Source organism: Saccoglossus kowalevskii, chromosome 9 (genome assembly GCF_978046115.1).
Source record: "Saccoglossus kowalevskii chromosome 9, keSacKowa6.1, whole genome shotgun sequence".
Classification (NCBI taxonomy): domain Eukaryota; kingdom Metazoa; phylum Hemichordata; class Enteropneusta; family Harrimaniidae; genus Saccoglossus; species Saccoglossus kowalevskii.
In genome coordinates, this window is record NC_140649.1 from 38294259 (window position 1) to 38319305 (window position 25047).

At 35.0% G+C, this 25047-nt stretch overlaps 1 protein-coding gene across 1 annotated transcript in view; it reads right to left on the reverse strand.

Annotated features, from left to right (window-relative positions):
• Positions 1-372: 372 nt before the first annotated feature.
• LOC100376805 (KICSTOR complex protein SZT2-like) overlaps positions 373-25047 on the reverse strand; it is a 140314-nt gene continuing 115639 nt past the window's right edge. Inside the window, exons 56-65 of the mRNA XM_085503501.1 lie at positions 23144-23223; positions 22674-22948; positions 21240-21432; positions 16529-16603; positions 16249-16290; positions 13796-14009; positions 13300-13448; positions 4512-5006; positions 2461-2730; positions 373-1858 (exon numbers count right to left, since the gene is read on the reverse strand). Of these exons, the coding sequence (XP_085359627.1) occupies positions 1709-1858; positions 2461-2730; positions 4512-5006; positions 13300-13448; positions 13796-14009; positions 16249-16290; positions 16529-16603; positions 21240-21432; positions 22674-22948; positions 23144-23223 (1943 nt within the window). The 3' untranslated portion in view covers positions 373-1708. The remainder of the gene's footprint in view (positions 1859-2460; positions 2731-4511; positions 5007-13299; positions 13449-13795; positions 14010-16248; positions 16291-16528; positions 16604-21239; positions 21433-22673; positions 22949-23143; positions 23224-25047) is intronic.

The following is a 25047-nucleotide window of genomic DNA, read 5'->3' on the forward strand; positions in this document are numbered from 1 at the left end:
ACCAAGTTTGAACGAAATCCATCCATAAATGCTTGATAATAGATGATTTTTTTAGCACAAAAATGGCCACCATTTGGCCATTTTGAATAGGATCGTCAAACCAATATATCTGTCTATCTATGACATGATGTATAATGAATATTTAAAATTTGAACATAATCAGTGAAAGCAAGTCAGAGATATGGCACGAGAACCACATTCATTAAAACAAAACGGAGGTCAAAACATAAGTCCCTGTTTTCGGACTGCGTCCGAACGGGGACTAACAAGCATGCGCATCCACCCACCCACAACACTTTATTCAGATTCACTATTATTTGAATAATTCTCATGATCACAGACGGCATCTATTCTAGATAAAGATAGCCATACTTGCAGAAAAAGTTTATTTATTTAAAATTATCGCAAATACAATCTGGTAAATATACACACATACTATCTGTAGTACAAAAATCAATTGTGAATAAACCAACAAATGCATTCATTGTATACTAGATCATTTACAACATAATTGTGACTTTACTGATAATTAATATATGGCAACAGGGACAGTAGTTAACACTAGTTAACATTCTATCTGTGGTTGAGTTTCTAGTAAACGTCAATATAGCTATACTTTAACAAGTAATACTGTACATTTGGCAAGTTTTAAAAGTTTTTGACTGATAAAGCTAGATTTCTTACCAAGATTTGATTTGCTACTCAAAGTCTATATTTAAATTGCCCAAAGTTAAAGTCAGTGTCTCCCTACCCCTCCCCCAGTGTCAGTCATTGTTTCCCCAGTAAAAGTAACTATGTCTCGCTAGCCCCTCAGTAAAAGTCAGTCTCCTTAGGACCCTAGTGAAATTCAGTGTCTCCCTAAGACACCAGTGCAAGTCAATGTGTCTATTTGTCTTGAGTATCCTAGTTAAAATGTTTTCCAACAATGATGTCTGACAAATTAAAGCAGTCAGTAAATTCAAATGTGCTGATTTCTCTGTTTATCCAGAATATATGTCATAATTTTTTGGACTTCATATTTTGATACAAATTACAAGTACGTAATCATATATTCATACACTCTAACACTGTAAAACTTATCTATACCAAACAACAACTGAAATGAAATGAAATATAAGTGTTTATAGACTGAGATGAATTGTGTTATAGAGGAATTTGTCATTGTTTAAGTCTATTCATTCAATCACTCACATAATATAAAATAATCTACCCATTCTGATTGGCTTGAAGAATTTAAGAAGAAACATTCTGATTGAGTGAAAACTAGGAGTATAATTGAGTATAGTAGGAGTGTCCTGATTGGCTCTTCAAAGTCTGTATATAAATAAACTAAGCATTATTTTGTAAAGGCACAAGAGTAAGTGAATTAATTATTTAAAACTGGCTCCCTCTCTTGGATACATGCCTCTGGATACACATTCAGTGTTCATTTCGCCAAGACTCTTAATTCTGGATACATGATTAGAAATTTAGTTGGTTCTATCTTCCAGATATACATCCAGGTATCTCTGACTCCATTCTGGACACACATACAGTTAGTGTTGGGTTCCCGTTCTGGATACATATTCAGGATACTCGTCCAATATTCACTAGCTCTAAATACAAATTTATTATTCCTGACTTTGTTCTAATGATATATTCAGCATGCTATGGGGTCCCTATTTGATATATTCAGCATGCTATGGGGTCCAAATTTGATATACTTTATTTATAGCATACTAGCCCACATGTGATAACAGGCTGTATTGACTACGTATTCCACATGCTCATGGCACGCTAGTAAAATTTTATTGGGACTATCAGGTACATGTATACAGCCTTCTTCTTCTATAGCTTCTTTGTAAACTGCACAAAAATCCTACAAAAATAAATAATGATGAAAACTGTAGTGCAATTTACAACCATGGGGTGTCATTTTCATAAATTTGCAAATTATCCTAATATTAGTTTTTTACATTGAATCCAAGAATTTAATAATCTGAAACCCAAACTGCAGAATTCCAAAGGCAGTTAGTATCTGGGTTGGGTATTCTTGTGTTTTTAGTAATATCACAAAAGTGTGAATACAAAAAATAAATGTCATTTCTCTGTCAGTTAAAAAGTCTGGTTTGATTAATTATTTTGAAGAATAACCTTAGACTAACTCCATGGCATTGATACTAACCGTTCTCTTAGACTAACTCCATGGCATTGATACTAACCGTTCTCTTAGACTAACTCCATGGCATTGATACTAACCGTTCTCTTAGACTAACTCCATGGCATTGATACTAACCGTTCTCTTAGACTAACTCCATGGCATTGATACTAACCGTTCTCTTAGACTAACTCCATGGCATTGATACTAACCGTTCTCTTAGACTAACTCCATGGCATTGATACTAACCGTTCTCTTAGACTAACTCCATGGCATTGATACTAACCGTTCTCTTAGACTAACTCCATGGCATTGATACTAACCGTTCTCTTAGACTGGTTATCCACAGCTAGCAACATCATCATATCTGAGTAATGTTGGTTCAGCACACATAGATAGTTAACCAGACCATCCTCAGATGCATAAAGTCGACTTGTACTGGGGTATTTTGTCTTCAATACCCTCATTAAACTCTCATACCATGAATTTGACATCGTTAATAATGGTGCTAGCTGTGAGTCTATGCCAGTGAGGGATTTACTGTGAACACTGCCTAGTAATTCTTTGAATTCAATGAAGGACAGTCTTTTGGGCTGTAAAATAAAAAATAGAATTGAACATATTTAGTGCCCTCAACAATTCAGAATAGTACTTTTGTTTTTATGGCATTTAACCTCAAACAATGCTGCTCAATTCAACAATAATTTTTCATTCCCAACAAACATGTGACTTTTCTCATTAAAGCTAATTCAACAGGTCATTATATTGATGACATAGTCCCTGTCATTAACATTTAAAATCATGCATACAAATTCACTAAAACAAGACATGAATGTCAGTCCCCATTATTTGATTATAAAGTAGTACAAGGAACATCTGCAAACAGGTGAATAAATATGCAATCTATGAGGGTACAACTTATCATAAAGTGATTTCCCATAATCTAGTTTTGTACTGACAACTAAAAACTTCCACTGACCCATGTTCAGAATCTCAGAGTACACAAGTGCAACAAAACTATTTGTCATACATGTATACTTGCTCAAGAAACTGCATTCATAAATCTGAGTGAACCTTGATGTAGATGACTTCTTTGTTAATCAGGTCTTAGTATATTACCAGGACCTGGGTTTGTTTCAACATCACCACTGGGCATCAGAATCATTCTCATGTTGTCAAATACAATTTGTTATTAATATAGTAAGGTTTATTATTTAAAATGTATTCATTGTACATAGAACAACATCTGTTAATTTAAACAATTGTAGAAGCTATGTTTTCAGAGCAAGTACATGTAATTTGAGGAGCATGGTCATTATTGCCAAAAGCACATCTACACATTTCAAGGTGTGATCCTACCACATATGAGCTAAATTGGCCCAATGGTTGCTGGGATAGAGCAAATAACTACATTGATCCAATTTGCATATTTTTGGGAGGGTGTGGTCATTATTGCCAAAAGCACATCTACTCGTGCCAAGGTGTTATCATACCAAATATGAATAAAATCGACACGGTGGTGGTAGAGATAGCAGCAAATAACTGCATTGATCTAATTTGCATATTTTCGGGAGAGCGTGGTCATTACTGTCAGAAGCACATCTACTTGTGTCAAGGTGTAATCCTACCAAATATGAACTAAATTGGCCCAATGGTTGCTGGGATGAGAGCAAATAACTGCATTGATCTAATTTGCTTATTTTTGTTCTATGTCTATTTCTCACGCTACGTACCAGCCGATACCCACCGCTCATATGGACTGCGTACAGTTGATTATAGTTCCTGGGCTTCCTGGGATCAAGAGCAAATAACTACATTGTTCTAATTTGCATATTTTTGGGAGAGCGTGGTCATTACTGTCAGAAGCACATCTACTCATGTCAAGGTGTAATCCTAACAAATATGAACTAAATTGGCCCAATGGTTGCTGGAATAAGAGCAAATAACTGTATTGTTCTAATTTGCATATTTTTGGGAGGGTATGGTCATCATTGCCAAAAGCACATCTACTCATGCCAAGGTGTAATCTTATTCGCCTGAATGGGAACTAATAAACCTATAAAGCAAATGATGCAATGACGCAACCTGACAACGTAGACAGACTTGCAAGACAGACTTCACCCCTTCCAGTCATACATTACTATCATAATCAATTCCAAATAATCCAACAAGAATTTTTTTCTGAAAAGTCAGATGAAATCATTACAGTTGATAATAACAAAATATCGAAAACAAAGGTTATGTAACATGCAAATAATATGTAGAAAAGAACAAAATGCTGTCTATTTTTTTTAGAGAAACAATGAAAGCTGTGTCAATTACACATCAAGTTTTTGTTGGGAAGAACCAACAGTGGTAAAAGTTAAAGGATTACCTTAGCAGCTTCTTTACTTTCCAGTCCCTTTTTCTTTTTTCGTTTAGGATCCTCATCAACAGCATCTTGTATTAACAGTCGTTCCCATAACATATCTCTTCGGCAATGCATCTCCACTTGGTTAACAATAATATTAATTTTATCCCTCACGGTTCTGGCTTGCGTCAAAATCAACAAATGTCCGTGCGTAGTCTCCTTTGGTGGGATGTCCATACTACGTAGCTTTCCAAGCTGCTTTGTAAGAGTCAACTTTGGGAACAAATCTCTCCGACTGGTCAAGATGACATAGTATTTCAACACCATGTTCTTTTTTTTCTCTGCCTCTGATTGGTAAGCTGACGAAGTGTTAACTTGTGAGATTATTTGTTGTTCACTTTGAGGTGGCTGGGTGTTTTGATCTTTGTCTAATGATATGATTATACTAATGTCAAATTCATCCTGATGCTTGATTCCATCACTGTCTTCAAAGATACCTCCTCTGGGTGTCATAGCAACCTAGTTAGGGAAATTAATGATATATGGTATATATGACATAATATGCAAGATCTTGAATCACGTTTTGATACTTTTGATATTACCGTACTTGACCGCGTTAGCGCCCATGCCCGGGCAAGCGCCCATCCCCCACTTTTGCGCAATTTTTATATTTGGGGTCACATTCGGCAAAGCGCCCACCCCTTCAAAATGCAACTAATTTAAAACTTGGTCTTGCGTAACGAATCTTGGTAATCGTTTTTATATGATACAGCGTGGATATTGATCGCTGTGAACATGTTGTGAATGCGTAGAACACGGTAACCGTGCGTAAACTACGCTTCGACAATGACCTGTTAATACGAGTAAAATGCGATAAATATTTATGCCATATTCAGTTTACCCCCCAAAAATGGCTAGTTACTAGTTTTTTTGAAAAACCATGTCGTTTATTCGCTGAAATCAATTCCAACAGATCGTACTTCGACATCGATAATTCACTTCCACATTGCGTTACCGGAAAGTCTTTGAGAATTTCCAAAGAATTGCATCAGTACAACACAGCATTCTGATTAGTCAATAACCAACTTGACCCATTAGGTCAAAGGACGCTGCTGTAGGTCAAATCTGCAATTGCATCATGGCCGAAAGTGATTTTCATCGACAGTTTGCGTACGATCCAACAACTTCGTCAGTGGAAATAATATGACAATTTTGACTTCGACTGTGTTCCAACAGACTCAAATGTTTTTAATTCTGTAAATTATTGTGGTACGTAATTAATATTGTAATAAAATGTGCGTAGTTTTTGTGATCATTTCTGTTTCTTCATTGTAAAAATCAATGACGACGCAACTAATTTAGTAATTTGATTTTCCCTCAAAGACGTAATCTGTCACTTGATGAATCAAAATTTTCATTTGCACTCTTTTTCAAGGGGGTTGCTCGGGTAAGCGCCCACCCCTACAAAATCATGATTTTCCGAGTTGAGGCCCCTGGGCGCTAACGCGGTCGAGTACAGTATCTGAATTTCCTCTTCAGCAATATTAATGAAACAAGACATGAAATGTCACAGTCCCCGTTATTTGATTATAAAGTTGTACAAGGAACATCTGCAAACAGGTGAATAAATATGTACTCTTTGTGGTTACAACTCATCATAAAGTGATTTCCGATGATCTAGTTTTGTATTGACAACTAAAAACTTCCACTGACCCATGTTCAGAATCTCAGAGTACACAAGTGCAACAAAACTATTTGTCATACATGTATACTTGCTCAAGAAACTGCATTCATAAATCTGAGTGAACCTTGATGTACCGGTACATGACTTCTTTGTTAATCACCAAGACCAGGGTTTGTTTCAACATCACCACTGGGCATCAGAATCATTCTCATGTTGTCAAATACAATTTGTTATTAACACAGTAAGGTTTATTATTTAAAATGTATTCATTGTACATAGAACAACATCTGTTAATTTAAACAATTGTAAAAGCTATGTTTTCAGAGCAAGTACATGTAATAATTAAGAAAGCCAGTTGCGATAAAGATTGGTCTGCTCATTCCCTTCAATGGAGAAGAAACAAATAATAGTTTGAAGTCTTTTTAGTGCAGTGATATTATTGCATTTCAATCATTATTAATGGGTATAAAATACTGTAAACCATTTAATTTTCACTTCTAGATATATTCAGGATTTTGTGAAATTTGTGTACAACATTTCAATAAAGTCCCTGACACTCCATGTTGTAGGAACCCAGAAAAAATTGCCTTGTGAAATAGAAGCAGTTCACAGCACCACTGTAAAAAAAAAAAAAAAAAATAGGTTAAAATGAGTATAGTCAAAGACATACACATGTGGGTTCATAAGACATATGTCCCAATCTGAGTGGTTCTAGGGATTAGTATCACCAGATTTTACTCTCCGTGATTCAATATCAGCCCTATGTATAACGCTGTGTTGATCAGGCGAACTAATTGACAATGGCCCTACAGGTATCGCTATGCAATCACAGTAGTTTTGTATTCTTCTTGCATTTCGACCATAGAAAAATATTTGTTTTTGAGAGTGGCCGAATTATTAGAAGAAAAACAGAAACTATTTTTTTTTAGTATAAATTCTAGTAACTGAAATGCAGGATTCTATGAAATTTCAATAAAGTCCCTGACACTCCATGTTGTAGGAACCCAGAAAAAATTGCCTTGCAAAATTGAAGCAGTTCACAGCACCACTGTAAAAAAAAAAAAGTTTAAAATGAGTATTGTTAAAGATATACACATGTGGGTTCATAAGACATACCGGTATGTACCAATCTGAGTGGTTCTAGAGATTAGTATCACAAGATTTTACTCTCCGTGATTCAATATCAGCCCTATGTATAACGCTGTGTTGATCAGGCGAACTAATTGACAATGGCCCTACAGGTATCGCTATGCAATCACAGTAGTTTTGTATTCTTCTTGCATTTCGACCATAGAAAAATATTTGTTTTTGAGAGTGGCCGAATTATTAGAAGAAAAACAGAAACTATTTTTTTTTAGTATAAATTCTAGTAACTGAAATGCAGGATTCTATGAAATTTCAATAAAGTCCCTGACACTCCATGTTGTAGGAACCCAGAAAAAATTGCCTTGCAAAATTGAAGCAGTTCACAGCACCACTGTAAAAAAAAAAAAGTTTAAAATGAGTATTGTTAAAGATATACACATGTGGGTTCATAAGACATACCGGTATGTACCAATCTGAGCGGTTCTAGAGATTAGTATCACAAGATTTTACTCTCCGTGATTCAATATCAGCCCTATGTATAACGCTGTGTTGATCAGGCGAACTAATTGACAATGGCCCTACAGGTATCGCTATGAAATCACAGTAGTTTTGTATTTTTCTAGCATTTCGACTATGGAAAAATATTTGTTTTTGAAAAAGGACGAATTATTAGAAGAAAAACAGAAACTATTTTTTTAGTATGAATTTTAGTAACTGAAATGCAGGATTGAAAAAGAACAAGACAATACACAGGATTGATAAACCTTCAGCGAGCACTACTGAAATTTCAGATCATTGGTACCATGTTTTTGGATACATTCAATGACCTAATACATAAAATCACATTTGTTATTGCTCAATCACTTGACCCTGTATGGCACAAGATTGCAAGCTTCTATCATAAAATTGGGTTATTTATTTGATGCAACGAAACATGCATTCACAGCAGACGGAAATTCGTTTGAGATATTACTGGATTTTTGTATTCAGTTTTCCATTTCAACCACAATCATCACTTAGTAAGCTGTGATCGCGCATTGGGATACTGACTGTGCATAAATGTGCAGTGTAGTGTCATCAGAAGACTGATTGTTTGAGAATATTTTGCACCATTACGCCATTTCAAATATTATATTAATTCACAGACAACAAAATAAAGATTTTCAATAACATACAAGTTTTCCCACAGTTTATGATTGTATGGCAATTACATGGCTTCACCAGTTTTACTTTGGAAGAAGTTGAAAACAGGTAACAGGAAGGGGCTACATGACTACATCTTTTTTTTTTAAATTTTAATCAAGCATGATTTTTTTTTTTTTTTTTTTTTTTTTTTACAAATGTCTATTTCAGGGCAACAGAAACAAAAACAATAAATGTGTAGGTAGGCATTTTAACAATTGCACAATTAATATTGGATGAAAACGTCATTACCGATATAAATCATAATCATATTTAAAAATAAGATCACATTTAATTTAGTCAGTTTTCATAATGAAATACATAATAACATATATTTATAAATTTGAATAAGGTTCAACGGCCTTTTCATTTAGTGCCAATTTAAACACCATAAAACCTCTGGTTTAGGTGTCACACTCAGAGAAGAGTGAAAGGCCTTTGGTTCATAGGCATTGCGAAATGTTGGAATTGAATCCCCCAAAAAAATTCACATACTGTAACATCCATTATTTTTTTTATAATCTTGTTGATAACGAAAAGTAAAGTATGTTCTAAAAGAAGTTTCGAATAAATACAAACACGAATACATTGCTTAGTGGTTAGTACCAGTAGCGAATGATCACGGTAGCACAATCTGGTCATTCTGTGTTTCGCAAGTGAATAACTTACTTGTTTTCGAAGTATTGCAATTGTTGATTATTATTCAGTAATGATTATAATAACGCACAAAAATTTAATTCGTTGAATTTTTATAAATTGGAAGTAATATTCAACTTAGTTTCATCGTAAACGAATGATTTCGGTCGAATGTAAATGCGCGAAGCGATAGATATCTGCCTTGTTCTCATTTACACGTGGCTCATTTAAATATGTTAATGCCGGTTCAGTGACCTCGTGGTGAACGCAACGCGGTAGTAGATTTACCGATGTTCTGGCAAGATCTTTTTGATTTTGACAGGGAAAACGGCATGATTTTTTTTTAATCAAAAAATTAGTTGTTTTCAAAATATAAACTGAGCATTCAAAGAATAATTTAAAATTGTTCGCAGAAATAACAGCTCATTGTCGAAACGAAGCTTACCCATTCGGGCTATTCACAATAGGTGTCAATGACTACGGTAAAATATAAAGTAGACTCTTTTAGGCGCCAGGAGTGAATGAAATATCAAATATATTTAAAAAACAAGCAGCCTATCGGCTGAGATAGCTCCGCTGTTAGAAATGCACATTTCAATTAAAGAACTGAAGACATCATCAGAAAATGAACAATATGTATAGTATCAAAGCAATCGGACTTACAGTTTTTAACAAGAAGTCGAAAATATCACTTTCTACCAAAAATGACTAAAATATTCACCAAAATTAGAGAATTGAAGATATCATCACGAAATGAACAAATCTGAGAAAGGTCTACATGTAGTATCTATATATGTAATAGCAAAGCAATTGAACTTTTGGTTTTTAACAAGAAGTCGAAAATATCACTTTTTACCAAATATGGCAAAAATATTCACCAAAATTATAGAATCCAAGATGTCATCACGAAATGAACAAATCTGAGAAAGGTCTACATGTAGTATCTAAATATGTAATATCAAAGCAATTGAACTATTGGTTTTTAACAAGAAGTCGAAAATAACACTTTTTACCAAAAATTACAAAAATATTCACGAAAATTAGAGAATTGAAGACATCATCACAAAATGAACAAATCTGAGAGAGGTCCACATGTAGTACCTATATATGTAATATCAAAGCAATCGGACTAACGGTTTTTAACAAGAAGTCGAAAATATCACTTTTTACCAAAAATTACAAAAATATTCACCAAAATTAGAGAATTGAAGATATCATCACAAAATGAACAAATCTGAGAGAGGTCTACATGTAGTACCTATATATGTAGTATCAAAGCAATTGGACTTGCGGTTTTTAACAAGAAGTCGAAAATATCACTTTTTACCAAAAATGATAAAAATATTCACCAAAATTAGAGAATTAAAGATATCATTACAAAATGAACAATTCTGAGAGAGGTCCACATGTAGTACCTATATATGTAATATCAAAGCAATTGCACTTGCGGTTTTTAACAAGAAGTCGAAAATATCACTTTTTACCAAAAATGACAAAAATATTCACCAAAATTAGAGAATTAAAGATATCATTAAAAATGAACAAATCTGAGAGAGGTCCACATGTAGTACCTATATATGTAATATCAAAGCAATTGCACTTGCGGTTTTTAACAAGAAGTCGAAAATATCACTTTTTACCAAAAATGACAAAAATATTCACCAAAATTAGAGAATTGAAGATATCAACATGAAATGAACAAACCTAAGAGAGGTCTACCCAAGGTACATATACACCAAGTATCAAAGCATTCAGGCTTGTAGTTTTCAAGAAGAAGTCGAAAAAGTAAACCATTGACACGGACGACGACGACGACGATGGACGACGACGGACAATTACTCATATGATAAGCTCCGCTCGACAAAGTCGACAGCGGAGCTAAAAACTAAAAAAAAATGCCGAAAAAACGCCGGGCGATTTCATGGTCCATTGCAGACTACTCGACCGAACGTCCATACACGTGTTGTCACTGCACATCGGCCATGTTGAATCGTACGAGATCGACAAAATCTTCAATACAACTAACAGTTTAATGCTCACAACATAAAAATACGAATATAATCATATGCAACCTACTATTATATAATGAATAAATTGATCGACACAGGGACATCCCCCTCCCCCGAGTTGTGGATATTTCGGAAATCGCGACACAAGCAAAAGACCGGATAACGATTTACTAACTTGAAACTATGTCCCCATGAATTAATCGTCCGTGTACAATAATTTGACAGGCTATACGATTTACAAACTAGTTTCGTAGATTGGAGACAATTGTTTGCTTTTTTGGCTTTTCACAAGAATATAAAGCTGGTAATCATAATATTCACGTCCGTACGTACGTCACGGAATGTACACCAATCGTACCCCAAAATACATTCAATTTTGTAGAAACTGGAGAACTTACCTTTGCAAACACGTCTCTTATGCCGCCTTCTTGAAATCAAATAAGGTTACTAGTTCTTCTAGTAACTAGTGAATGAGACCACTGAGCCGAACAGAATACATGTATAAACAGTACTATAATAAATTGCACGCAATGGAGAAATCACGCGCTAGCGTTACTCACAGATCTAATCCACTGTAAAATGTTTTATTTCAGCTGGAATTATCATTCGCTGAAAAGACTTTTTCTGGCTGTTTTTGTATTGAATTTATTTTCATTGATTTTTGACAAGTTTGACTGTAAAATATAGGAAAAAGGGAATATTCGCTGGATTTTATTTTAACTGAAACATTCCTGTTCCAAATGTTGCAAGCAAAAATAAAGTATTTTACAGTAATTAATTTATTCTGAGCATGCGCAGACGTTCTGTCACTGTTGCCGGGAGAGGTAATTTTTGATAAAAATCATGAAAAAGACCCACTTGGGATTTTCAGATCTGGAAAAAAAATTACGTGCATACTCGGAAGACACTTGTTCATCAACCTGCCAAGTTTCACTGATACCTGCTGTAGAATTTCTGAGAAAATGTTGGAGACGGAAAAAGGACAAAACCTGAATTATAAGTCCCCTTTTCAGGCTGCGCCTGAATGGGGACTAAAAAAGGCAATGACTGCACCCATCAACCTTTTTATTTATAACAAGTCATTGTCAAAGTCAATGTCAAAGTTATTGTTTCTACTATAGGTGCAAGGTATATGACCTGGTGTGTGCAGTTCAAAGTTATTGTTTCTACTATAGGTGCAAGGTATATGACCTGGTGTGTGCAGTTCAAAGTTATTGTTTCTACTATAGGTGCAAGGTATATGACCTGGTGTGTGCAGTTCAAAGTTATTGTTTCTATTATAGGTGCAAGGTATATGACCTGGTGTGTGCAGTTCAAAGTTATTGTTTCTATTATAGGTGCAAGGTATATGACCTGGTGTGTGCAGTTCAAAGTTATTGTTTCTATTATAGGTGCAAGGCATATGACCTGGTGTGTGCAGTTCAAAGTTGATTGGTCCTGGGATGTATAAGATATGTCTGTGGAACAGCTATTTTACTCAACTTTTGGTTTTCACATCACATTGTGTGACCTAGTGTAAGGTCACTTTGCCCATGCAGATGTTTTTAAAACAATATTTCTGTAAGATTTGGTCATCTTTATGTGGTTAAAATCACAGATATTGTTGCTTTAATGCACAGATTATGCATATATTCAACTACAAGCAGTTTACATGTAACAAACTATCCAGTGACTTAAAGGACTACTCTGATAGGAAATCTAAAACCATATCCTACTGTCCCATAAGATTATTTTTGTTCAGTTTATTTCTGAGAAACATGTTTACAGACTGTGATTCAGGAATTTTGACAAAACTGCCCTCAATTTGATAATTTTGATCAAATCAGGCAATATATTACTGAGTAATCATTCTGGACATGAAAACAAACTGACCATCAGATTTTTGAGCCGATTCTGAAATAATATGACGTGCCCCTGTAATCCAATATGCATGATTATGATATGAACTTATCAAACTTTCGTCTTCAAGAAAGAGTTCCAGACATGTTTAAGTATCAGAATGTCAACACCTAAATGATAGCCAGTCCATCATATATTTGATAAAATGGTAATGAACATGTATAAATATATATAATAAATTAAATCATCATACCATAGTGCTTGTATAAGGTTTGAAAAACATTGGCCAGAGCATGTCATAACAATGGCTACGAACAGAGGCACAGAACACAAACTAATAGTTAAGATATTAAAACTCATTTACACTGACACATACCATAATATAGTCTGTGTCATCCATACTCTCCATATCTGTCATATTTTTGTTCATTTTCATCGCCTTCATGCCATAGGTGGGACAGTTTTTTAACATATATTCAAATAATATATCAGCAGCTGTGTGTTTGCTTCGGAAATTCATCACACCTACAATATGACAGACAGACAGCAAGATCAAAGGTTTTCATTAGACAGGTAGTCTTTATATGGAGGTTTGATTATTTCATCAAATTATACATTTGACATAATATTTGTCCAGAAATCAAACAAGTTTGACTTGAGAAAATTAGTTTGATACATGATATTTATTATTTTGGTCTCTAAAAAAAGGTGAATCTGCAAAAATATTGCTGAAAGTGTGGTCACATAGAGGTAGGTAGTCATTATACACTGATTTCTTATATCTTATGACTTGGGATTCCTGGTCTTTATAAAGAGGTGGTTACTATCACAGGAGTGACTGTACTATATTTCAAATCTGTTATGATTCCTACCTTCACACACGTGATTCCTAGAGAAATTCGGTCCCGGCGAATAATAACGAACAAAATCGGAGAGGAAGCTTGTGACGTGATAAGATGGTTTTAATATACAATGCCTAGTTGTGAGATAGCTCTGGATATATCGAAGGTGGAAGTCGTAAGTGAATGAATGCACGTGAACAAGATCTTTAAACTTATCACACTCTTGAGTAAATAAGACCGATAACTGAAAAGAAAAAAAAAAGATTATTTTGTTTTGTAAAATGTATTGGTTGGGTATAATCATAGAATATATTTTTATAATTTATTCAAAAGCAATGTTTGCAGTTATCAAGCAAGGTATTTAAAATATAAAGAATTATTTCAACTTCCTTTGATCTAATTAGTTTCTTGCATGATGACAATAATCTAGTTGCTGCTAATTTGGTGGCTAATATTGTAGTATTGAACTTTGCAAATACAAGATGCAAATATGCTCCAAGTAGATACATGTATACTATCTTGTTCATTCATTAGGTCAAAGACACTAAAGAATACGGGAACAAGTAATTACAACACACATCAAAGGGTAAAGAAAGATGTTTTGTGTGACATGTCTTGGTGCTAAACATGATAAATGTACATAAGTAGATGTGTGCCCACGTATCACACTTGTTCCAGTAGTTTATGTAACGTAATTTTAAAAATATGCTCTATCAATTAAGTTTATAACAGAATGGTTACAACTGTAATGTAACATATACTTCTTTTGAAAATTGACAAATTAAAATGCTGTTTACTTGTCACAAAGAAATTCTACTGTCAACTCCAAGAGTTTTTTTTTTTTTAAATTGAAATACCCGGTACTTGGTAATTTATGTAATTATCAAAGAAAAGACCACAGTTGTATGTCCCTGTATTCTCTAGTGTCTTTGATTAAGCTTGACAATTTCTTTAAAAAAAAAGTTTTATCTCAAGTGTGCATTAAAGCAGAATACATTATGATAAGTTTAAGATATACGATCAGTGATCAAATCCAGTTCATTTAAAAAAAGGAATGTCTGATTGACATGAACCTTCAAAAAATATCAGTTGAAACATTTAGTTTGAGGCAAAATAGTGGGAAAATCAAAATAATTGAGAATCTACTCTGAGAAGAAATCTACAAAAAAGTGATCAATCAGAATGAAAAAAACAAAAAAAAACATTGATAGTTTTGATGTAGTATTATCTCCATGGAAATACATTTTATAACTCAGGTATTTAACACTTCCCTCATAAAATGACAAATTTATGTGGAAAGCCCTAACCCTAGAGATTTAATACTGAATTGCCAATGGATTCTGAGAATAAATACAGTTAAGAAAGTTGATGACATTTTGTAAGAACGTCTCTTAGAAAAAGTCATACTTTCATAAGCACAGTTTTGATCATTGCAATATTTTACAGGAAAATACAATCGGAATATCATTTGAAATCGAATGTCATAGTAATTTTCTGTAAAACTAAGTAAACTTATACTCTTCATTAAAATGCATACATTAAAATAAATCCAGATTTCCTTGTTGTCTTATCAGAACGGCATATAATTATTAACCACTTAGAGACCTCTATCAAATGTTGACATCAAATAATTAAATTGTATGCACAATCTGAGGTGAAGTGAATTCCTGGTCTAGCAAGTACAGCACACACTGACCACAATATTGTTACAGCAGATTACAGCAATGTATGAGGAGGTGATACAACACACACTGACCAGCGATTTGCCTGAAATTGTGATCTCAACTACTCACGTAAGAGTATTCATTTTGTTTGGTTAAGTAATATTGCATTATGTCAAGACTTACCATTCTTATGGTCTGCCAATCTCATGATTATGACTTGCAGATTAATATTGTATGTGTAAAATATGCACTCTGAGATCATTCCTAAATATTAATATGTAATAAACATTCCAAATGTTGACCATTGTTTTGTCTTCCTAACTGATTGTTTGTCAGATTTTCATTTGCTGAACTTTAGAATGGTTTTCCAGCATGTTTGGATTAACAAGAATGTTCCACTGTTTCCAATTACAGTAGCACAGTCCAAATGAAAATCCAGGGAATTCCCACATTCTGTCTGCATTCCCAAATTTTATTACCTTTACATAATTCCCAGAATTGTTGCAAGATCCTTATAAAGCTTAAAGAATTATCCCAGAATACAATTTCAAAATGCAGATAATGCATAATCCTCGATTAGTCACAGCCACTAATGTCTCCAGGACTCGCACAAGTACAACACTTTGAATTTAGATTTATGCATAAAGCCAGTTACGCAAGATGCAAGGGGATTATGTGGTGGATTAAATATAGGAATGGATTAACTGGAGACTATGCAGAAAAGAAACTAGATAAAGAGCATTTGGCTTTATCTACCTAAGGCAATATAAATAATATTATTTATAAATTAAATTCAAAAGAATAAATAGGTTATAATACATGGCATAGTTGTCGAGGCTCATCATACTCTAGACTGTGTGCCTAAAAGAAAATCAAACATCATGTCATATACAACACAACCTGTGATGGAGAAATGGGAGTGTGCAAGAGATAGGGTCTACAGAGCCATCTCAATTCTGGGAACTGATACATAGATAGGACCCAAATTAGTAATAGACTTTCTCTATGAAACAGATAAACAACACACATAGTGATGAAGTATTGCTTTTAGAAGTTGTTATTGATGGTAGATTTCTATTATTTTAAAGATGATATGTACCTGTGGATTGACAGCTCTACCTGCTGGTAGTCTGGATGCTTCTAAGGCATGTAGTTTAACCAGAAAGTGACAATCCTGTAAAAAAAAAAGTGAAATCTTAGATCTTCTTGAAAAGTGTTAAGTCTGTATGTGATTGTTCCAGACATGTTTGAGATACAGGACTGTATGGACAAACGGAGGTCCATGTTTTCAAAAGAACAATGAAATTAATTCTCTTGTGATAAATTTGCAAAAACAGCAGCACTGTTATGTCATAAAATCAACCCCTGTACTGACATGTGCTCCGTAACAAGTAGACACCTCAACACTAATCGCATTGGATCAGCACTGTTATGTCATAAAATCAACCCCTGTTGTGACATGTGCTCCGTAACAAGTAGACACCTCAACACTAATCGCATTGGATCAGCACTGTTATGTCATAAAATCAACCCCTGTTGTGACATGTGCTCCGTAACAAGTAGACACCTCAACACTAATCACATTGGATCAGCACTGTTATGTCATAAAATCAACCCCTGTACTGACATGTGCTCCGTAACAAGTAGACACCTCAACACTAATCACATTGGATCAGCACTGTTATGTCATAAAATCAACCCCTGTTGTGACATGTGCTCCGTAACAAGTAGACACCTCAACACTAATCACATTGGATCAGCACTGTTATGTCATAAAATCAACCCCTGTACTGACATGTGCTCCGTAACAAGTAGACACCTCAACACTAATCACATTGGATCAGCACTGTTATGTCATAAAATCAACCCCTGTTGTGACATGTGCTCCGTAACAAGTAGACACCTCAACACTAATCACATTGGATCAGCACTGTTATGTCATAAAATCAACCCCTGTTGTGACATGTGCTCCGTAACAAGTAGACACCTTAACACTAATCACATTGGATCAGCACTGTTATGTCATAAAATCAACCCCTGTACTGACATGTGCTCCGTAACAAGTAGACACCTCAACACTAATCGCATTGGATCAGCACTGTTATGTCATAAAATGAACCCCTGTTGTGACATGTGCTCCGTAACAAGTAGACACCTCAACACTAATCACATTGGATCAGCACTGTTATGTCATAAAATCAACCCCTGTACTGACATGTGCTCCGTAACAAGTAGACACCTCAACACTAATCGCATTGGATCAGCACTGTTATGTCATAAAATCAACCCCTGTTGTGACATGTGCTCCGTAACAAGTAGACACCTCAACACTAATCGCATTGGATCAGCACTGTTGTCATAAAATCAACCCCTGTTGTGACATGTGCTCCGTAACAAGTAGACACCTCAAGTACAGTACTCATTTCGCCCAACCTCCCGCCCGCTTCCGGATTTCTATCGCTTTTTCTTCGCTCGCTTTGTTCAATTTGACCGTTTATTTTTCGACCGCGCAAATCCGGAAGTATCCGCTCGCGCAATCGCTCGCTCGCTCGCCTGACAGCGCAACCGCCCGCATTTACAGTTCATTACCTACTGTTTCATGTACAAGTGTATCAATTTTGTTTTTATGATGTTAAAATAAGAATAAATACAATCAGAAATTTATAGAACGACCGTTGAAAAAATACGATGGATCACACGGCCATATAAAATTGGTAATAATACATACGCGTAGTAATAATGTCCACCATAAACAAGATCGAACCAAACATGTGAAATCAAATACGACACTGACACAACTAATATGAAATAAAACCATTCTATTTTTGGTGGAGAGCGAAAAATGTCTACTGTAGAGTACGGTATTCGTTGTGTAACCGTGTGTAGGGTGACGGTTGTCATGCACGCATGGTTTGGGTTTAACACGGGTCAAGTTGTAGTTATGTTAAAATCCGTGGCACCTATAACAATTGAAGAATATCTGCAGGAATAGTAAGACTGTGAAAAAAACGACGGATCGATTGTTATAGAATGACCGTTAGTGTACAATTTGTCAAAAAATACAATACTTGCAAATGTAATGCCGGCCAGCGCCCATCTTACTTGTCCGAAGTTGTCGAAGCCGACATCAATGGAGATCGCGCTTTTTAACTAGGCGGCTGGCAAGCAGACTAACACGTTACATAAACTTGTTGAATTACAATTATGGTTTTTATTTTTGCGCCCAATGTCTCGTTATAAAATAAAGGATTCAAATTTTGCAGGGTATTCCGTTTTTTGCGAACTCTGGGCGAAATACTTTCATGAGCTGTATGTAGTTCACTTACAGCCAAAACAAAGTCAGCTTGGACATTAAGTTGTGAGACGCGACAAAACAAACGCTGCCAGTGATAGATTACGTGAATAAAAGAACAAAATAAACGCAATCAAAGACGCCGACCACGCGCTTTGGAAATAAATAGAACGTGTTGCTAAGAGGAATCGCACCTGCATCTCGACGACGTCTCCGGTCATGAGCAGGGTTTGCCGCGTCTTAGAAAAATTGAAAGTTAAAAAGGAATCAGTGTCAGGGAACCATTCACAATTTTTGCATGAAAAATCCCACGCGAAAGCATTTTTTTTCTCCTGTTACAAACACTATGGTACCTGAATCCCGATTAATTCATAAATATGAATCGGTAAGGGTCAATTTCCTGCAATCCTTCAAGATTAAATTTGCCTCCGAAAATCTTTCTAACGATGACCTGGAAGATTGCCATGATTGAGTGCCACCATTTCTGTTCTGAGATTTATTCAGTATAATATACAAATGTTCACCCCAACAGAGGTGGACATACAGTTTTAGCGACCCGAAGAGCTCATTGTCAACCGAGGCGAAGCACTACGATAAAGACTTTCCGTTCCCAATAAATAATAATAAAAAAAAAACTTCTCGTTCCCGACATTATGAAATTCTTTCGTTTTGCGTTTTGCGGGGAAAAAAAACCTGATTTTGACAAAATAATTTAGAAATTGATATTAAGAATAATACATAACGAAATCTATTCCATATGTACCCATAATTTTTTTTCATAATTACTGATTACACACGAATATTACAGAAAAAAATAATTTGCTATATTATCTATATTTGTGCCTTTTATTTGTCTTGAATTGTGACTGAAAGGAGCTGGATGAAATTACAAACTATGTAGTGTGTTCGACAACTCATGTATGAACACCAATTTTAATAAATATGATTTTACTTGGTAAAATTACTGTATTTTTCTACATAAAAACAAAAGAATTTCACAATGTCTTTATTATCATAGCGTTGTTGGTAATAGTTGAAAATTATACATCCACGTGAACCTGCTTATATGAGATCAAAGGAGTCTGTGTTTTCAACAGCCGTATACATCTAACTGCGTCATCGCTAAGTTTCCTTGTGGACCACGAGCTCTGTTCCTTGTTTGCACGTTATTATGTTCACACAATCGCAGACATTATTTGTAAGGATGCCCTTTGAAATGGCACATTTTCTCGATGTTTTAGCGAGTACTCCGCGGGTATATGGCTTGTTCTCATCGCTTTCCCACATGCACTTCTCGTTCTTTGCTGCTAACTTTTTTTGCACTCTAATATGGTGTTGTTTTTGTCTTTCTAAACATCGAGTTTATTTTTGACATTCAACGAGATCGCTTGAATTTTGAATTTGATGACGGTTCGAATTTATCCACTTTTACAGTGATCAACATTGCGTTCGAGTAGAATTACTAGTAATTACAAGCCTGATTTACATTTTTCTTGCGGTGTTTTTCGTCAATGTATTAAATATAAGTGCTTTGGGAAATAACATAATTATATTGCGCGAGTGAAAGAGTTTGGTGAGACTGTCACAACACGTTTTATTTATTTCCAACGCACGTGGTCGGCGCCTCTGATTGCGTTTATTTTGTATTTTTGTTTTCAAAATGTATCACTGGCTGCGTTTGTTTTGTTTTCCTCAACAAATTAACTGTTCCGAGATCTCTTTCATTTTTGGTCCGGCTGCTGCCATTCCAATAATTCGTCGCCGCATGTACTCAGACAAGCGATTAATCGCCACAGTCATTATACTAGTAGTTTAAGTCCAATTGATTTGTAGAAATTCAGCTATGCGATAATTATATGTGCAGTTTTGTTTTGCGCACCCAGACACGAGCAAAAGTTAACTAATAGATTTTCTGAACTACAGCATTCGTATTACTTATGCAAATTGAGTAAGGGTCATAGTGTGAGTTGCGTTGGCAAATAACAAAGTGTCAAATTATTTTGAGCGCCGTTCGGAATAAATTTAGTCAAAATCACACACAGAAACACAAACACAACACACAAATACTAGTACTCAATGCATATCGCGATTGACCAGTTATATAGCTACACACACAAGGACGTAAATAGGTAAATACAGGTCACAGTTCGACTTGCTTAGCAAACGTTCCAAAACAGAGAAGCAATAGGCGTTGTGTTTTGAGTTGTCATTAAAACCTAAATTTATTACGAATAAAAATATACAATGTACGATCATTGTTACTCCAGCGGTCGGTTGGCAAGCGGACGATGTTTCTGAAGCCAGCCATAGCAGGAGCGAGCGAGCGAACAAAAGCGAGCGAGCGAACAAAAGCGAACGCGAGCGAGCGGAAAAAAAAGCGGTCAGTTTCCGGTCGGAAAGCAGCGAGCGGCCGGAAATTAAGCGATAAGCCGTCAGAAAAAAAGCGATAAAAGCGGGAGGTTGGGCGGAATGAGTACTGTATACACCTCAAAAGTAATCACATTGGATCAGCACATACCTGGAAAGTTAACTCCATCAACATAATTCCACCTGGTACAGCTTTCTGTAAATAATAGGATGGTCCTAAGGTCTTTGTGGATTGGCTGAGTAAATGTAATCTAGATTGTTCAGGTAATCTTTTTACATCTAGACTGCTTGTGGAACCGCCAGCTGAGCCACCTCTCATCTGAGTACGTCGTGATAGTCTAGGACTGAGAGCAATATTTCATATTGTTACACAGTATTTTAATGCTACAACATCAGCCTAGAATCCATGTCACAATGTTACACGGTATTTTAATGCTACAACATCAGCCTAGAATCCATGTCATATTACGACACAGTATTTTAATGCTACAACATCAGCCTAGAATCCATGTCATATTACGACACAGTAGTTTAATGCTACAACATCAGCCTAGAATCCATGTCATATTACTACACAGTAGTTTAATGCTATAACATCAGCCTAGAATCCATGTCATATTGTTACACATTATTTTAATGCTACAACATCAGCCTAGAATCCATGTCATATTACTACACAGTATTTTAATGCTACAACATCAGCCTAGAATCCATGTCATATTACTACACAGTATTTTAATGCTACAACATCAGCCTAGAATCCATGTCATATTACGACACAGTATTTTAATGCTATAACATCAGCTTAGAATCCATGTCAAATTGTTACACAGTATTTTAATGCTACATCAGCCTAGAATCCATGTCATATTACGACACAGTATTTTAATGCTACAACATCCGCCTAGAATCCATGTCATATTGTTACACAGTATTTTAATGCTACAACATCAGCCTAGAATCCATGTCATATTACTACACAGTAGTTTAATGCTATAACATCAGCCTAGAATCCATGTCATATTACTACACAGTATTTTATTTTAATGCTACAACATCAGCCTAGAATCCATGTCATATTACGACACAGTATTTTAATGCTATAACATCAGCCTAGAATCCATGTCATATTACTACACAGTAGTTTAATGCTATAACATCAGCCTAGAATCCATGTCATATTACTACACAGTAGTTTAAGGCTATAACATCAGCCTAGAATCCATGTCATATTGATTCATAACGTCAATACACACGCCATACAAGTTGTAGTAAACTGTTTCCAAAGCAATCAGAATAATTTGTATGTTTAGTACAACAAATGATAATTCTGTCAATTGACCGATTGAATTCAAGAAGAAGGATGAGCAAACAATGAAATGCACCCAGATTAAAGAGTTCCACAAATGTAGTAGAATGCATTATACAGTCAGTCTTTTCATATTATATTTCATTCACTAGAGTATCATTTGTTCAACACCTAGAGATGAAAGTAAAATTGCATTCTCCTACATTTGTGGGAGCATTCTGTAGTTTGTCCAGACTTCCCCTTTAAGTAATCAAACACAGCGACTGTTGAACATACCTTCTCTTCGGTGACTGTGGGCGGGTGTTAACCTGTACAAATCCCAGATTTTGTAAGTACTGTATATAATGCTGAACAAATGAAAGTCTAAGTTCATTGTGCCATGGTTCCTCTAGTACGTTTTGTTTATACAACGATGTAGATGATAAAACTCTGGCTGGTGTAGAGGAACCATTGATCAGTACTTGTTGCCGCCATAGTGGACTGAACAGAAGAGGTGTTGCACAGTAATGGACCAATCGGGAAGACTGTTTTAATATCTCCAGGGAATCATCCTGTAAGAATGATATCAAGAATGTTATTGGTCAACATATTCTAGCATCAATGAGTTGAAAACTGAAAAATCTCCAAAATACTAATCTGTAATCATGAAAAGATTGAATCAAGAAAAGACTTGACATCAAACTAGGATCCAAATCATGCAAAGGAGCTAATTAATAAGCAAAAACAGAATCCTTATTGGGACTTACTGATATAGCCATGTTAGAGTGAGCTCCTCTTTGTTGCCACATTAGATACAAATTCTCCAATTTCAATCGCCGCTCCGCTTCTGTAAAATTAAATGAGATCCAATGAAATCATTTCATTGGTACCAATATTTTCCTTTCCCATTTCTCACCAATAAGGTTGGTATGATATGAGGTATTGTGTATGACATGATGTATTGTGTATGACATGATGTATTGTGTATGACATGATGTATTGTGTATGATGTGATGTATTGTGTATGACATGATGTATTGTGTATGACATGATGTATTGTGTATGATGTGATGTATTGTGTATGAGGTAATGTATTGTGTATGGCATGATGTATTGTGTGTGACATGATGTATTGTGTATGACATGATGTATTGTGTACGACATGATGTATTGTGTACGACATGATGTATTGTGTATGACATGATGTATTGTGTATGACATGATGTATTGTGTATGATGTGATGTATTGTGTATGACGTGATGTATTGTGTATGACGTGATGTATTGTGTATGACGTGATGTATTGTGTATGACATGATGTATTGTGTATGATGTGATGTATAGTGTATGACATGATGTATTGTGTATGATGTGATGTATTGTGTATGACATGATGTATTGTGTATGATGTGATGTATTGTGTATGACACAATGTATTGGGTATGACATGATGTATTGTGTATGACATGATGTATTGTGTATGACATGATGTATTGGGTATGATGTGATATATTGGGTATGATGTGATATATTGTGTATGACGTGATGTATTGTGTATGACATGATGTATTGGGTATGATGTGATATATTGTGTATGACGTGATGTATTGTGTATGACATGATGTATTGTGTATGATGTGATGTATTGTGTATGACATGATGTATTGTGTATGACATGATGTATTGCTTAATGACGTGATGTATTGTGTATGACATGATGTATTGTGTATGACATGATGTATAGTGTATGACATGATGTATTGTGTATGACATGATGTATTGTGTATAACATGATGTATTGTGTATGACATGATGTATTGTGTATGACATGATGTATTGTGTATGACGTGATGTATTGTGTATGACATGATGTATTGTGTATGATGTGATGTATTGTGTATGACATGATGTATTGGGTATGATGTGATGTATTGTGTATGACATGATGTATTGTGTATGACATGATGCATTGGGTATGATGTGATATATTGTGTATGACGTGATGTATTGTGTATGACATGATGTATTGTGTATGACATGATGTATTGGTATGACGTGATATATTGTGTATGACATGATGTATTGTGTATGACATGATGTATTGTGTATGATGTGATGTATTGTGTATGACATGATGTATTGTGTATGACATGATGTATTGTGTATGATGTGATGTATTGTGTATGAGGTAATGTATTGTGTATGGCATGATGTATTGTGTGTGACATGATGTATTGTGTATGATGTGATGTATTGTGTATGACGTGATGTATTGTGTATGATGTGATGTATTGTGTATGACATGATGTATTGGGTATGATGTGATATATTGTGTATGACATGATGTATTGTGTATGACATGATGTATTGTGTATGACATGATGTATTGTGTATGACATGATGTATTGTGTATGACGTGATGTATTGTGTATGACATGATGTATTGGGAATGATGTGATATATTGTGTATGACATGATGTATTGTGTATGACATGATGTATTGTGTATGATGTGATGTATTGTGTATGACATGATGTATTGTGTATGACATGATGTATTGTGTATGACGTGATGTATTGTGTATGACATGATGTATTGTGTATGATGTGATGTATAGTGTATGACATGATGTATTGTGTATGACATGATGTATTGTGTATGGCGTGATGTA